The sequence below is a fragment of the Mesoplodon mirus genome, assembly GCF_964341445.2.
Source record: "Mesoplodon mirus genome assembly, chromosome: 5".
Lineage (NCBI taxonomy): Eukaryota > Metazoa > Chordata > Mammalia > Artiodactyla > Ziphiidae > Mesoplodon > Mesoplodon mirus.
In genome coordinates this window covers 145,914,602-145,931,398 of record NC_138980.1, presented here as the reverse complement: position 1 = coordinate 145,931,398, position 16,797 = coordinate 145,914,602, and the positions used below count along the sequence as shown (strand labels likewise).

The 16,797-nt window shown below is 37.4% G+C and overlaps 1 protein-coding gene across 2 annotated transcripts in view; it reads left to right on the top strand.

Moving 5' to 3' along the window:
* Positions 1 to 16,797, top strand: part of PARP8 (poly(ADP-ribose) polymerase family member 8) — a 177,463-nt gene that overhangs the window by 78,398 nt on the left and 82,268 nt on the right. For both annotated transcript variants that reach the window (XM_082621641.1, XM_082621642.1), the window contains exon 4: positions 14,786 to 14,823. In XM_082621641.1, coding sequence (XP_082477767.1) covers positions 14,786 to 14,823 — 38 coding nt within the window. The remainder of the gene's footprint in view (positions 1 to 14,785; positions 14,824 to 16,797) is intronic.

The following is a 16,797-nucleotide window of genomic DNA, read 5'->3' as shown; positions in this document are numbered from 1 at the left end:
GTTTGGTTGAGTCCTGCCAGAATGCAACCTTTCTCACCTGCTGTAACTCTGGGAACCTATCAGCCCAACAATTTTCCTGGCAGAGATTTGTAGGCATTAGTTGCACATAAAAGTCAATTCTTGTTTCCTAATAGTTGCTCGTCATTTCTTTCTTTCTTTCTTTCTTTCTTTTTTTTTTTTTTTTTTTTTTGCTGTATACGGGCCTCTCACTGCTGTGTCCCTTCCCGTTGTGGAGCACAGGCTCCGGACACGCAGGCTCAGCGGCCATGGCTTATGGGCCCAGCCGCTCCGCGGCATGTGGGATCCTCCCGGACCGGGGCACGAACCCGTATCCCCTGCATCAGCAGGCGGACTCTCAACCACTGTGCCACCAGGGAAGCCCTCGTCATTTCTGATTAAATGAAAATCATTTTGAAATATATTCTAAGGATAGCTTTGGTTACACAATTGATTTGTCCAATAATATACTGGTAAATAAAGAGAGGGCAGATTCTTACTGAACCTGTGAAAATAACTATAGGGCCATAAAACATAAAGAGTCTCATTAGGAGTTTCTGAATTCTGGAGGGATCAGTGAGAATTAGATGCTCTTTCTAAATGTTTCATTTTAGTTTATAAAAGCAGTGTCTACAGAATTGAAGTTAGTTACAGCTCAAAAATAAAGAAAAAGATGAAAGTCTTCCTCACCTGTCTGTTAGAAAATAGAATATTAAAACAGGAACAATAATATCTCAACAAATAGCTGATCTGTTGACTCAATTATATGTAATTCTTTTTTTTTTTTTTTAAACATCTGTTTTGGAGTATAATTGCTTTACAATGGTGTGTTAGTCTCTGCTTTTATAACAAAGTGAATCAACTATACATATACATATATCCCCATATCTCCTCCCTCTTGCATCTCCCTCCTACCCTCCCTATGCCACCCCTCTAGGTGATCACAAAGCGCAGAGCTGATCTCCCTGTGCTATGCGGCTGCTTCCCACTAGCTATCTGTTTTACATTTGGTAGTGTATATATGTCCATGCCACTCTCTCACTTCGTTCCAGCTTCCCCTTCCCCCTCCCCGTGTCCTCAAGTACATTCTCTACGTCTGCGTCTTTATTTCTGTCCTGCCCCTAGGTTCTTCAGAACCTTTTTTTTTTCTTTTTTTAGATTCCATATATATGTGTTAGCATACCATTAAACTTCCACCTTTCCTTGGTTAAACCATCCACATGGCTCTCTTTGTGTTAAATATTTGTTACTTTGAGGCTGTCTTTTAGTTACATATTCACTGGCTTAAGAATGAATTGCATTTGCTAATTGAATATCTAGTAATCAATTAACTTTGTGGTCAAAATATGTCAGATTTAAGTACATTACCCTTGTTTTCAAATAATTATACTTTCCACATTAATCTTGTGAGAACAAATCAGTTTTCAAAAGCTTAATGAAGAGTGAAAGGCTAATTGATTTTAGTAAGCACTAGGAAATATTATTCTACAGTCTGAAAGTCTCCTGTTTCATTGCTGACCTCCCAAAAGGCTGTAGTCCAGAAAGAAAGAATCAAGAAAATCAGCAGATAGGACTACAGCTTTCCAAATCCAATTTTACATACATACAGTATTGAAATAAAATGGTAAATCGAATGCCCATGAAGGACTAACAAAAATCATTTCACCACAAGGAAAAAAATGTTATACCCTAAAGAAAATGACCTTATCTTTGACAAACAGAAAAATAATAAATAACTTGCCACTTTTATTGTATAATATCTAATGTATCACAATTGCTTTTAGGTAATAAGTTCTGTAAAAGTTATGAATAGTACTTAAAACCCCAAATCACTAGTGTATTCTCTACTTTCAAATAATTAGGCAAAAATCATGAAATTAAACGATGGGTAAATGTCTATTAATTTTTTGTTTGTTTTTTAAACATCTTTATTGGAGTATAATTGCTTTACAATGGTGCATTAGTTTCTGCTTTATAACAAAGTGAATCAGCTATACATATACATATATCCCCATATCTCCTCCCTCTTGCATCTCCCTCCCACTCTCCCTATCCCACCCCTCTAGGTGGTCACAAAGCACCAAGCTGATCTCCCTATGCTATGCGGCTGCTTCCCACTAGCTGTCTATTTTACATTTGGTAGCGTATATATGTCCATGCCACTCTCTCACTTCATCCCAGCTTACCCTTCCCATGCCCCGTGTCCTCAAGTCCATTCTCTACGTCTGCATCTTTATTCCTGTCCTGCTCCTAGGCTCTTCAAAACCATTTTCTTTTTTAGATTCCACATATATGTGTTAGCATGTGATATTTGTTCTTCTCTTTCTCCCTTCACACTCTGTATGACAGACTCTAGGTCCATCCACCTCACTACAAATAACTCAATTTAGTTTCTTTTTATGGCTGAGAAATATTCCATTGTATATATGTGCCACGTCTTCTTTATCCATTCATCTGTCAATGGACAGGTTAGGTTGCTTCCATGTCCTGGCTGTTGTAAATAGAGCTGCAATGAACATTGTGGTACATGACTCTTTTTGAATTATGGTTTTCTCAGGGTATATGCCCAGTAGTGGGATTGCTGGGTCATATGGTAGTTCTAGTTTTATTTTTTTAAGGAACCTCCATACTGTTCTCCATAGTGGCTGTATCAATTTACATTCCCACCAACAGTGCAAGAGGGTTCCCTTTTCTCCACACCCTCTCCAGCATTTATTGTTTGTTGTCTATTAGTTTTTAATTTAAATAGCTTGTAGATGTTTATGTTAAAATAACTCAAGCAGTTTAATAGGTCCGTGTCCAAATTAGGATGATTTTGGTTCCAAGAAACAAAAATATTTTATGCTGACCTAAACTGTAAAAGCAAAGTTATTTATTCCTGACATGAAAACTTCATTGATAAAGAGATGTAGGTTTATTTTGGTCAGGGCTCTGCCTCTGTCTCTTTGTCTGAAATTTTCTGAGTTCCGCCTTTCTCTGCTCACCATGGGTCTTAGAAGGCTACCAGCAGAAACTGTGGCTGTATACTTCCTCATCCACACACAGAAGGAGCAAGTGTCATTTCCCAAAACCATTAAATAAAAGTTCCAAGCTTTACTCTGAACGAACCACTCTGAACCAACTACCGATGCGAGGTATAGGCTAGGTGACTTCTCTTTCCTACTTTAGGAGAGGCAATTCTGATTGGCTTATGTCTCCACCTGAGAGAAGGGATTCTCCTCCCACAAATTCAAGGGCTTCTTCCTGCTGCAGGGAGGGGAAGGAGGGGAATGGAGAGTGAAGAGGGCTTGTGAATGTCCATTACAGAATTATTTTACATCTTCTCATGCTTGAATATCTGGGGAGGGGAGAAAGTTGAGAAATCATTTTCATTGATCATTGCCTCCCATTCCACAAGCTGCTTTCTTCCACATGACATCTTCCATGTAATACTCTCTACAAGAGGAGGAAGTAGATGTTATCTCACCTAACAAATAAGCAGGAGAAAGTTAGCCAATTTAATGTTCTCAGGTTCACGTGGTTCATAAAAGCATATCCTAAAGTCCATGCTCTTTCTTCTGCACTCTTCAGGTTGTAGGCTAAATCATATTTGATAAGTAATTTTGTGAGGAAGGTTATTCCAAGTTGGAAGGTCAAAGGATGTATACATTTTAAATAAACATTCATTCTGCACATAACGACAATGTTCCTACCATGTGCTGAGTATATGGTAGGTGCTGGCATACTGTGGTGAAGAAAATAGGTGCCTTCTAACCTCACAGATTTCGTGGGAGAAGCAAATGTGAATGTCATGCAGTTAAGTTTAAAATTACAAACTGTGTGACTACTCTGTCATAAGATCTGTCCAAGCCTGGGAAGGTTGATCGGAAAGCTTTTTCCTGGGAGGTGACATTTGAGTTGAGATCTGAAGGATGAGAATGATTCACAAGACAAAAAGGAGAGGGCTTCCCTGGTGGCGCAGTGGTTGAGAGTCCACCTGCCAATGCAGGGGACACGGGTTCGAGCCCTGGTCTGGGAGGATCCCGCATGCCACGGAGCAACTGGGCCTGTGAGCCACAACTACTGAGCCTGCACGTCTGGAGACTGTGCTCTGCAACGAGAGGCCGCGACAGTGAGAGGCCCACGCACCGCGATGAAGAGTGGCCCCTGCTTGCCACAACTAGAGAAAGCCCTCGCACAGAAACAAAGACCCAACACAGCCTAATTAATTAATTAATTAATTAATTTTAAAAATAATTAAAAAAAATACAATATATCATTAAAAGAAAAAAAAGGAGGAGGAGGAGAGTGTTCCAGGCAGCGGGAATAAGGCATGGCGAAGAACTGAAAGCGTGCTTTTTGTCCGAGCATAGAGAGTGAAGCAAGAGGATGAGCCGAGGCGATAGGCTGGATTCTGCAGGGTCTTCGGGTAGTATTAATTGTGCTTCGTATTCCACAAGAAATTGTACCTTAACTCTTGGAGAAAGTTGGTGAGATAATATCTTAGTATTTATTGCAGTTATCTCTCTGAATATTTATAATGTTTTCTTAATACATGTTTTCTTGCCTCTACAAAGCCTTACTTCAGTTACAGAATTATTCCATCATATCTGGCATTTCAGCCTTGACATGCTGTGCAAATCATCTGTAGTAGCTTTAGACTTTTTAAAACCACTTACAACTTGAACTTAGATGTAAAATGGTGAAGGCAAAGGCCTCTACATTTTAGTGAATATTTACCAAAAGAGTACTGAATTAGATATAGTTGCAAACTGTGCAGAAAACTCCAGACATTAAACTTAGAGGGAAGAAATATGGAAATTATATATATATTATACATATTTATATATCTATAAATTTAATGTAGGTTTCAGGTAATATTTATATATAATTAACTTAATGGTGGTGACTTGGCCTGTTGTCCACTGTTCATGTCCTGTTGGGGTTGCGCTTGTGACCTCTTATTTTTGGCTATGATTAAAGAAAGAGAGAGAAGCAGAACTTTATTTAAATATACTGTTGGCTTTTGCATTTGACTAAGTCAGTATAAAAGAATGATTTTGCTCATACCATATGGTATATTAATACCATAAATAAAGCATGCATCTAGGTTACTAATTAAAGTTGGGCTGAGGTTTTTAGAGTTCATCCTTGTTGAGAGGATGGTTTACTTAGAAGTCTAAACATTCGACCTATGGTGTAATATTTAAGCATAGAAAGTTGCTGACTCAGCCACTTCCCTAAAATCAAACAAAAGAACACCATGGCTTTTGATTCCATTACTTCATGCGCTGCAAGTATAACTTTAAAAATTATCAAAATAAGCTTTGAAAATGGGAACATGTATATTATTGAGAAACGTGTTTATTGGGCAAGCGTCTTCACCCTTTACCTTTGTCAGGGGTGGTATAAATTGCCTTGTGTCAACAATTTATTTCCTTGGTGGAAAAGATGAGCCTTCTGTTCTGGAGTGAGAGCTTTCTGCTCTTGTCTTCATGTTGAGAGGAGCAGAGGAAGGGAGGCAGATACATGCGCAGGCTTTTCACTGGAGGCCTTGAGTAAAACATGCTTATTCCTTGCATGGATTATATGACGTTGCAACAAAATCCTGCTCAAACATTTTGCATACCACTGCCTCTTCTGTCTAGGAGAACTGACATTCTTTCTTCTATACTTTCAGGATAGGAGTAGATTAAATAAAGACTTCCATTTGTACTGCTCTCCTGACAAGTAAATTAATTAAACTACTGATCAGTTTGAAACGCTAACATGTCTATTTTTTTGTGAGAATAACTGGTGCTTCCATTTTTTAGAGCATCTCAGAGATCTTCCTCTATATCGTGTCGTTGAATTTCAGCTCATGCTATCAGGTCTTGTAGTAATTCAAGTATCATCCTCATTATGTTGATTTGAAAATGAAAAAGAGAACACACATGACCTGGGTGTTCAGAACCAATTCTACTTCTGTATATCACAAAAAGCCTGTGAAGAGAATGTGATGAAAGGGAATGTGATGACACTCACGTGAACAGTGGTGTGTACCCACTGGGTACCTGCATTTGCTGACTTTTATCCAATGTTTGAGCACTTGCCTACTACTTGGTAGTTATTCTGTCCAGGACTGTCATGGTATATCTTCAGGTAATTTAGGAAAAAGATATGATCTGTTCATTTATTCAGAAGTTATTTTATTGATAAATTACTCTGTTAGAGCCCTGGGAATTTGAAGATGAAAATGTTTGGTCTAAGGACAGTTAAGGTCAAGGTGAAGTGGGACATGAAGGAAAGAACACCCGAGTCTGCCTGGGTTATTGAAGTTTCCTAGGAAGTTGTTCTTCAGACTGAATCTTGAGGGTGGAGGGGCGTGTGTTCTAGGAAAGTAAGTCTACGTGCAGAAGTAATAGTCAATTAGTAATATTATTAATGAAGCAGCTAATGTTTATTGACTACTTCGGTGTCATTTTTTTCTTCTCAGTGCTTTACCTGTATTAACTTGTTTACTCCTCACAACAACCCCAAAAGATAGGTACTACAGATGAGGAAACTGAGGCAGAGAACAGTTAGTTATCTAGCCCTCGGTCGCACAGTTAATAATGGCAGAGCCAACTTCAAAGCCCAACAGTCTGATGCCGCCACGTTCCTTTGTGTGAAAAAGCTGACCTGTTTCGGGAATGGTAGAACCTGAAATGATTGGAAGTTAAGGTCTGTGGGTATTTATCAGGGTTTTGGCTGGTCAGGTACTTAAGGGTCAGATCGTGAAGAGCCTTGGGAGACATGCTAAAGAGTTAGAATTTTATTCTACAGGATCAGTATTTATATGTTTTTGAAAACAAGATCCAGAGCTTACTTTCATCGGTATCACTTGGGGTGCTTTTTAGAGATGCACACTCCCAGGTTCCGCTTCAGATCTACTATATCAGAATTTCCCTGCTCCAGAAAGTGGCCAAGGGGCTTGTGCCCTGGGTGGTCAAGTGGTAAGTTGATCCCTAGCTCCTAAGAGCAGCCGCTGCTTTTATTTTTACCAAGTTTCTTGGTATTTAATTTTCTGAGTTGAAAATTAACGTAAAGAAGGCTATGAGTTCTGTTTTGTATGTGTTAGGTTTAATATGCTTTCAGAATATCCTATGGGAAATGTGAGGGAAAAAAAGAAGCTGCCTGCTTGATTTAGAGATAGGGAATTTTTGAGTCTTCTGCTTATAGCTGGTTGGAGACACTTATGGATGTAGTTGAGATTACTCATGTGAAAAAATAGAGCAGTCAGCATGGCTGGAAAGCACTGAAATATGAAAACAACATGAAACGTGAAATATTGAAAAAGATTAAGAAGACATCAAAAGCAAGCGGGACCCAGGGAGAGGTGGAGTTCAGGAACCAAGGAAGGAGGGTTTCATGACATCTTCGTTTTTATTAAATGCATTTGAGAACTTGTGTAAGAAAGGAACTAGAAAAATAAAAAAGGTCAGTGGTGACCTGAAGAAGCAGAATTTTGGGGGAGTAATAGTACTAGGAGTGGAAACCGGATTGTAATGTGCATGTAAAGTGGGTGGCTAGTGAGAACAGGTGAGATTATTCTTTGTAAAAACTGAACTTTAAGAAGAAAAGTATGGTGACAAAAAAGGCTGCAAGGTAAAGGGAGGGCTTGAACATTACTAGCTTTTTTACTTTTTACACAGTTCACATTTATTATAAGGATTGAAACAATACAGATATAAACAAAGAATAGAGTTCCCTTTCATCCAATAACCAAAAGATAGCAACTGTTGAAGTCTGTCATTATTTTTCAAGCCATGTTTCTATCTGTATATGTTTGTAGTAGATATGCATTTACACATTTTAAATGAAAATATGTTACAGCAGTCTACATTTTTGTATGTACCTTATTGTATTAGAAACACTTATCTCTTTCTTTTTTTAAAAAATAAATTTATTTAATTAATTAATTTATTTTTGGCTGTGTTGGGTCTTTGTTGCTGCCCATGGGCTTTCTCTAGTTGCGGCGAGAGGGGGCTACTCTTCGTTCCGGTGCACAGGCTTCTCCTTGCGGTGGCTTCTCTTGTTGTAGAGCACAAGCTCTAGGTGCGCAGACTTCAGTAGTTGTGACACATGGGCTCAGTAGTTGTGGCTCACGGGCTCTAGAGTGCAGGCTCCGTAGTTGTGGCACACGGACTTAGTTGCTCCGAGGCATGTGGGAACTTCCCGGACCAGGGCTCAAACCCGTGTCCCCTGCATTGGCAGGAGGATTCTTAACCACTGCGCCAGCAGGGAAGCCCAGTTATCTCTTTCATTACGTATTATTTTACACCATTACTTTTTCACAGTTGCCTAACATCACATTGTGTGTATATAATAGTTTGTATAATCCTATTATTGGCACTCTTGGTTTTGGGGGGAGTACTTTTTCATTTTAAATAGTGCTACCATTAATATCTTTGTGGGCAAATCTTTCTCATTTGCATAATAGCACATTTTTTAATTAATTTCAAATGGTGACATTGTTAGATTAAATTAATAGAAAAAGATACCAAATGGAGTGTGGGTTTATGGGATCTATTAATCGAGATGATATTAGTCTTAGATAAAAAGACAGACATTTCCTTCTTTCTGGATGCAAGGAGGGTGGAGGACTGCTTGCCATTACCTGCAATTTTGTGTTAGTTTCTGCATTTTGCTTTCTCTCATGTAAATTCTAAAAGTGATCTAACTGGGAGAGAAAAGATAGGAAAAGATTTGGTTTATCGAAGAAATTGCTTTAGATTTTAGAGAATAAGGTAAAAGGTATTACTCAATAAAATTCTGGGTTTTGCTTGCTCTGTCAAAACCCCTGGGTGAAGTATGAGTTCAGGATCCGGGAGTTTTGAGTTAGAGATGGCAGAAAGCCACAGCATTTGGGGGCCCACTTGTAGAATACAGATATTGAATTCAGTACCACTGACAGGTGTTCTTGGTCTAAAACTCTTTCAAGTCTGAGTTCCCGTCTCTGTTGTGTTAAAAGTGCCATCTTCCTTTAGCTCCTTCCTGTTCTTAAAGAATTTTCTTAGATCTGTGAGCTTGAGAACTAGATCTAAACTTGATCTACTTTCAGCTCTCTGCAGACATTTCAAAAGGAAGAGGATGGTAATGGGGCAAATGGTGAATTGATACAAGAATGACCTTATGAATGATTTTAATGACCTTATGAAAGATTTTTTAAAAATATATAAACAAAATACAAGATTAGGCAGATACTGAACATCTAAGGGCTCTCCCAGGAACTTCTCCAGAGGCTCTTGGCTATCGGGAGGTACCTTTAACTGGGATAGATGCTTTCAGAGGAATAAGAGGTGGAAGTGACCATTTTATCTAAAAAAATTATTGAGTTTATGAAATAACTTACAGATTCTAGTTTTAAACTTGTGATATTAAGAACCTAGTACAGTGCAGTGCATACAGTATATGCCAAACACACATAGACGGACCTTAATTTCTCTGGCAAAGCACCTCAATGTAATTGTAATTTAGCAGATGCCAAATATCTGAAGGCATTTTTTTTAATCAGAATTTTAGAGTTTGCTCCAGGTTTTTCGTCCTTCTCATGTTCACCCTCTTTCACTTTCACTTCTCAGTATTTTTGCCTGCTTTAGTATTTATCATGTACAGCATATGCTGCCCTTACTCTCATATCTATTTAAGCTTGGTCCTTTGCTCTTTTTTTGGTCCTACCTTTTAGGTCCTTTAGCTTAATCATGCATGTCTGCTTCTATTGATACTAGATTGTTTCCCTAAGGACTCTGTTAGTGAAACTGATTTGGATTTTACAGCTCTGATGATTTTCCTTCTGGTGTACACCAAGAAGATGCTATATATCACAGGGGCTGATGAATTCTTTTGTAGGGCTCTTGTTTTCTATTTTGTATTTGAAAAATTAGGTGTGATCATGAGCATGGGAATGTCTCTTAATATCATGAGGATAATACAATCATAAAATAAAATCATCCATGTTAGCTTTGGTCTCTGAAAAATGTAATATATTGTGATTTTGAGCAAATCGAGTTCCCCAGAGAACATTCATTCATGTAAAATTTCACTTCTGTAAATTTTCATTGCTTGTACTGGAAGCTGACTAAAATTACTTGGCACCTGCTGCTATGTGTCTGGCGTTGTCCTGGGGACTTTACAGCTGTTAAGCCATTAAATCATCACAGCACGCTTGTAAGGTAGGTCTGGATTCCCCCATTTTACTGAAAAGGGATGGAAGCTGAGTGTATAGAAATGACTTTTCTTATGCCACCCAGCTCAAAGCTGGAATTTGATCCTATTTCTTTGGCCCTAATCACAGCAATCTTCTTAATTGGAGTTAGACATGGGAATGTATTAAGGCTTCACTTTGGATTTAAACATTGATTTGGATGAAAAATGAAACCACATGCTGTTGGTTGAGATGGTTAAGCTATTGAGAATTAACCCAATTTAGTGCTGAGTATAATCTCTGGCAAGGTCCCAGGTTTGTCACATAGTACTGCCAGATAAAGGGTTGCCTTGATCATCAGTGATTTCATTTCTGCATAGTACAGTTCCATTGTAGAAGGGAATGAATTGTGGGAAAATAAATTCACATGGGATCATGGTGTATATTTCCCCCAGCTTGTTTGAGGCTCCACTGGCATGGTTATTTTATCTTCTAAGTTTTTGGCATTTGATTCAGGGCCCAAAGCTGGGCTCTTGGCTGGGGTTCAACATCTGCCATTTGTTCCTCCTTCTCCTTTCCAACAGGCACCTCCTCACTGATATTTGCTCATATTTTATTACTTAATTCAATGTCTCTCCTTTTCAGTCTATCCTAAATGTTTCCAATCACAGTAATTTTTTCAAGACACTTATTTTGTCTTAAAATTCTATTATGCTTCACAGTCTGATTTCACTTATATGATACTCTTGAAATGACAGAATTACAGAGGTGGAGAATTGATGAGTGGCTGCCTGGGTTTAGGAATGCTGGGGTGAAGGGAGACAGCCTTGACCCTGAAGAGGGCAGCATGAGGGAACTCTCTGAGTGATCAGATAGTTCTGTATCTGGATTTGTGATAGTGGACACAGGAAACAAATGTGAACAAATGACATAGATAGAACTGTACCCAGATTTTACACCAATGTTGACTTCCTGCTTTTTTTTTTTTTTTTAGATGTTGGGGGTAGGAGTTAATTAATTAATTAATTAATTATTTTTTTGTTGTGTTGGGTCTTCATTTCTGTGCGAGGGCCCTCTCTAGTTGTGGCAAGCAGGGGCCGCTCTTCATCGCGGTGTGCGGGTCTCTCACTATCGTGGCCTCTCCTGTTGCAGAGCACAGGCTCCAGACGTGCAGGCTCAGTAGTTGTGGCTCACGGGCCCAGCCGCTCCGTGGCATGTGGGATCCTCCCAGACCAGGGCTCGAACCCACGTCCCCTGCACTAGCAGGCAGATTCTCAACCATTGAGCCACCAGGGAAGCCCTGATTTCCTGCTTTTGATGTTGTGCTGTAGCAACAGAAGATATAATCAGTGGGGGAAACGTGGTGAAGATCCATGAGACCTCTCTGCACTATCCGTGTAGCTTCGTGTGAATCTATAATTATTAAGAAAAAAAAGGACTGTTGTGATTTAAAATATTCAAGTTCCTTTGTCTAGCATATTCATTATGTTTCATATTCTTTGCTTCCCTCTGAATTAATCATTCAGTTATCTCCTGATTTTTTTCTTATCTAAATCTTATTTGGCATTAACACAGTATTTGGCTTCTACCAGGTTACTAAGAAATGCCTCTTGAATTAATTGAACAATTAAATATGCTTTATGAAAGAACAGTGTATCAGTACTTGGTCTTATTACTAGCCATCTTTCTTCCCTACTCTTTTCTTTATTTAGTCTTTCTTGTCTCTGCCTACTCTCTTTCCAAGGACTAAGCAACATGCCAGGGATTTGGCTGGTGGAGTCTGGAGATGTGGGATTGCCTGGGAGGGTTGCATCGCCTGTGGCCACAGTCACAAAGCCCAGTCACAAATTCTAAAAGGCAGTGGCTTCTTGAGGGCTTATGACTTAGTGTCGTAGGACAAGATGAGCCAGGAAACCCAGGATATAAACTACTGAACCCTGATCATCCATCCATTCAAATTTATTAAGACTAGTTTTACAGACCAGTATATGATTTATCTTGGTGAATATTGTATCCATGTGTACCTGAAAAGAAAAAATATTCTTTTGAATATCTTTTGTGGTTGTAGTTTTCAGTGAAAATCTAGTTTAGATCATCTGTGTCTTTAATGAGTTTTTTTGGGGGAGGGGGGTTGGTTCTGGCAGTTTCTCGTATTATGACTGTGGAGTAGTCTGTTATTCCCTTTAATTCTGTCAGGTTTTGTCTCATAGTTTTTGAAGCTGTGTTATTAGGTACATGCACATTCATGATTATTGTGCCTTCATCCTGATGAATTGACCCTTTTATATTATGAATGATCTCTTTGTAACTTTGTCGAGGTCTTTGTTAAACACTTCAGTCTTCTTATGCTTACCTTTGCATGATATATCTTTTCTATTTAAAAATTTTCAAACTACCTGTGTCTTTTTATTTAATGTGGATCTCTTAAAAACAGCATAGAATTGGATCTAGCTTTTTTTAAATCCATCTGTCCACCTTTGCCTTTTGTTCAATGTGTTTAGTCCATTAGCATTTAAGGCAATTCTTGCTATGGTAGGATTCAGGCACCATTTATTATTTTGTTTTCTATGTGTCCCTTGTTTTTTGTTCCTCTGTTCCTGCTTTCTTTTGGATTAAAGGTTCCAAAATGCTTTTAGAATTCCATTTAATTTATTATTGTTTTTAATCTTATTTTGTGCTTGCTCTAGGAATTACAATATATATTCTAAGTTTTTTTAGAGTTATTATTTAGGGTAAATATTATACCATTTCCCATAAGATTAAGGACCTTGAAACAGTATGTGACCGTTTAACCCCTCCCTGACATTATGCTGTAACTGTCATGTGTACTGCATTTACATATGTTATAAATCACACAATGAAGTGTTAGAATTTTTACATTAAACAGCTATGTATATTTTAAAAACACTAAGAGATAAATAGTCTTTTATGTTTACAATTTTTGGTGCTCGTCATTCCTTCTGGGTATTTGAATTTCTGATATCATTCAGCTTGAAGAACTTCGTTTGGGATTTCTTGTACTTTAGGTCTGCTGGGACATGTTTCCACAATTTCCTCATATCTGAAATCTTCTTTATTTGCCTTCATTCTTGACATATATATAGCTTGGATAAAGAATTCTGGTTTCATAGTTGTTTGTTTACCCTCCTGTTCCCCTCCCACCCCAGCTCTTTACTGTTCAGCTGTCCTGTGTCCTCCAGAGTTTCTTATGAAAACTTAACACTGATTCTTGTTTCCCTATATGTAATGTGCCATTTTTTTCTCTTCTTTAATTTTTTTTTCTTTATATTTGGTTTTCAGCAGTTTGACTATGTGTACCTGGAATTAATTTTCTTTGCACTTATCCTGTGTGGGATTTTCTGAGCTTCTTCAATCTATACATCTATGTCATTCACCCAAATTAGGAGATTTTCAGCTTTTTTCCCCCTGCATTATTCTCTCTCTTTTCACCTTCTAAAACTCTAATTATATAAAATATTTGCTATTTTGCTAGTGTCCCACAAGACCCTGATGATGTCTTTGTGTTTGTTTATTTCTTCTTGAGATTGGATTTTCCTTTACATCCTTAACCATACTTATTAACTGTTTTAACATCATTGAGGGCTAATCCCAACACTTGGGTCAAATTTTCTCTCGAATGTTGGTTCAAGGTTCCTGTTTGTTCATGTCAAGTAATTTGGACTGTTCTCACTTTGTGAATGATATGTTACATAGACTCTGTATTCCGTACGTTTCTTCAAAGAGAATTGATATTTCTTTGGTCTTAACGGGCAGTTATTTTGGCTGAACTCGAACTCAATTTTGACTTTTCTGTGACAGGTGGCAGCTCCACTGATCCATCCAAAAAGCTAATATTGAATATGTGCTGTGTGTCATGCTTATGTGTTTACCATAGGTAATTGTGCTGAAAATACAAATAGACGTGGACCTTAACCTCAGGAGACTTGCAATCTAATTGACACAGAGAGGAGAGTAAACAAAGTATGACAAATCCCCATATGCCATATGAGATAGGTACACAGAGACAGTGGAGTTACTGAAAAAGGAGTTGTTAAAAATGATTTTTCAAACAACTCAATCCTTCTGAGAACAGGAGGTAGTTTATTTATTATATATAGTAATGATGAAAGATTGGCTGATGAATAGCTATTAGTTACACTGTCATAATTTTGTTAATTCTTTGAAGAAAAGGAAGTGTTTCAAAAGCACAGCATATTGTGAGGAAGCAATATTAAAAATAAATGTTTAAATTTATAAATGTTTAAATTCTTGAGTGCCATACTAAACAGGAGAAATACTTCTCTTTTGGTAAGAAAAGATTATTTGATAAAACCTGAGTAAACAATGCACATGATCATAAATTACTGAATGTTAGATGTTGCTGAGATAAAAGACCCAGCTATACTAAAAAAAGTATCACAAAAGATATATATTACTATGTCATATATCTTAAAAATCTGTAAGTTTCCTGTGTCAAATATCAAAGATGTTTTCTAATCCATTTTAGTGTCTATACTTATATCTATATAAAGTAATGGGTAACACGGGGTTGGTTTTCATTGTGTAAAAGCATGTTTGCCTTAGCAGTAACTTGAGCCTTTCTTTTCTCTCTCTCTCTCTCTTTTTTTTTCCCTTTTTTAACAGTGTATCCTATTCAGTACATGTATCTGAAGATTACCCAGGTATGTTTTTCTTTTTCTTTTTATTACAAATATTCATGCCATGATTCTTTGAATAGTTTTTTCTTCTGGAGATGTAAAATGTATATATATATATCTAGGGGTGGGTGAAGGGTTGGCAGGGGAAGACTTAATATAAAAGAATTCTGTTGATTGCCTGTGAGTTACAAGTCTCACCCTGAGACACAGTACAGAATCAAAATAGTTCTCCCATGAAACTACTTTCCTTGAGTCCATATGATAGCTTCATCCTGTATATTCACCTCATTACAATTAAAATGAAGATTCTCTAAACTGGTTTAGTTGTTGGCTTTGGAACATTATTTAGCTTTTCATACTCTAAAAATGATGGGTAGGAGTAACAGCTAAAATAATAGCTAAAAATAATAGTAATATTTGAAAATAATAGGCCTTTCTTAATTTCTCTAAATTTATATACAATTGAACACATCTCACAACAACTCTCTCAGGTTACTATAATATCCTCATTTTACAGATGAATGATGACACTACTAGTAAGAGGAAGAACTGCAATTTGAACCCAATAGTCCAGCGCCCGTGGACCATACCGCTAGACTGTACTAGGCTTCTAGCATATGCACAGCTGTCCTCACTGTGTGTCCTGAAATGGATTACTAGATCCACACACATTTGTCCATAGAAAACTGAATGTAAGGTCACTACAGATCTATTTTTCTATAGATCAAACCAGTATCTTTCTTCTAGGCCATGTTCAGTCTTACTTTCTAGACTCACTGTAATCTCACCAGAGCCCAGGATGTGTATGCTAATATTTAAGTCATGATAATTTGGACTTTATCTTTAGTATTTTTCTCACTAATGAGTCTGTAATTTTATCTTGAGTAAGAGCATGAGCACTGTAGACTTAGTGTAGATCAAATATGACTTGAGGGCTTCCCTGGTGGCACAGTGGTTGACAGTCCGCCTGCCGATGCAGGGAACACAGGTTCGTGCCCCGGCCCGGGAAGATCCCACATGCCGCGGAGAGGCTGGTCCCGTGAGCCATGGCCGCTGAGCCTGCACGTCCGGAGCCTGTGCTCCGCAAAGGGAGAGGCCACAACAGTGAAAGGCCCATGTACTGCAAAAAAAAAAAAAAAAAAAAAAAAGACTTGATTAGTTTACCCCAAAGAAAAAAAGTATAATGCAAGAATCTATGTTTTATCATATTCTGTGGCAAAGATTAGCAAATTTTAACTGCCTATGTTTCATATATATATTTTTTACTCCAGCATTCTTATTAATAAAATCTGATGGTTACCAAACTAACTGTTCTGATCTGTCAGGGTCATAAATTGAAATCATAATTCCAATTCCTATTCAAATCTAGCCATTTTATTCACTTACTATACATAATTGGGATCATAATTTTTGTATAAAATGAGTAGATTGCTATAAGTAACTTTGATTACGTATACTTTGAGTATTTTTAAAAAAATAATTAGTTAATAATGTGGTATGAGGATATCGTAAAATATTTTTTTAGCCTTTAAGCTAAGTATTTCCAGTGGCAATTTGCATTATGCATTTAACCTTTTTGTAAGATCAAGTGTTACATTTTAAAATAATTTTCACATATCATAAGTTCCCTTACAGTTGTTTTGCTATGATTTCCATATGTTTTAAGCATAGCATTCTATAAAACTGTTGTGCAATTTTATAAGGAGAGTTATTCATTATTAAAAATATGCCTATTTTTAATAGTAGTATAAAAAGTATTCTAGGCAGATATTATTGGAAGAACCAAGACGTGAAATGTATAAAGCAAACAAATTTCTTAGATTGTTTTGCAATCAGCCTTCTCCCTTATTATGATATAGTATGTTTTTGATGCTGAATGTTTGCTTAAGTATGTTAGGAAAATAAAAGCCCTACTATTTATTGTAAATATTATGATTATTATGCTTCTCATCTGAGGCAGCTCCTAGAGATGTCAGCCAAGAGAGATGCAGGACATTT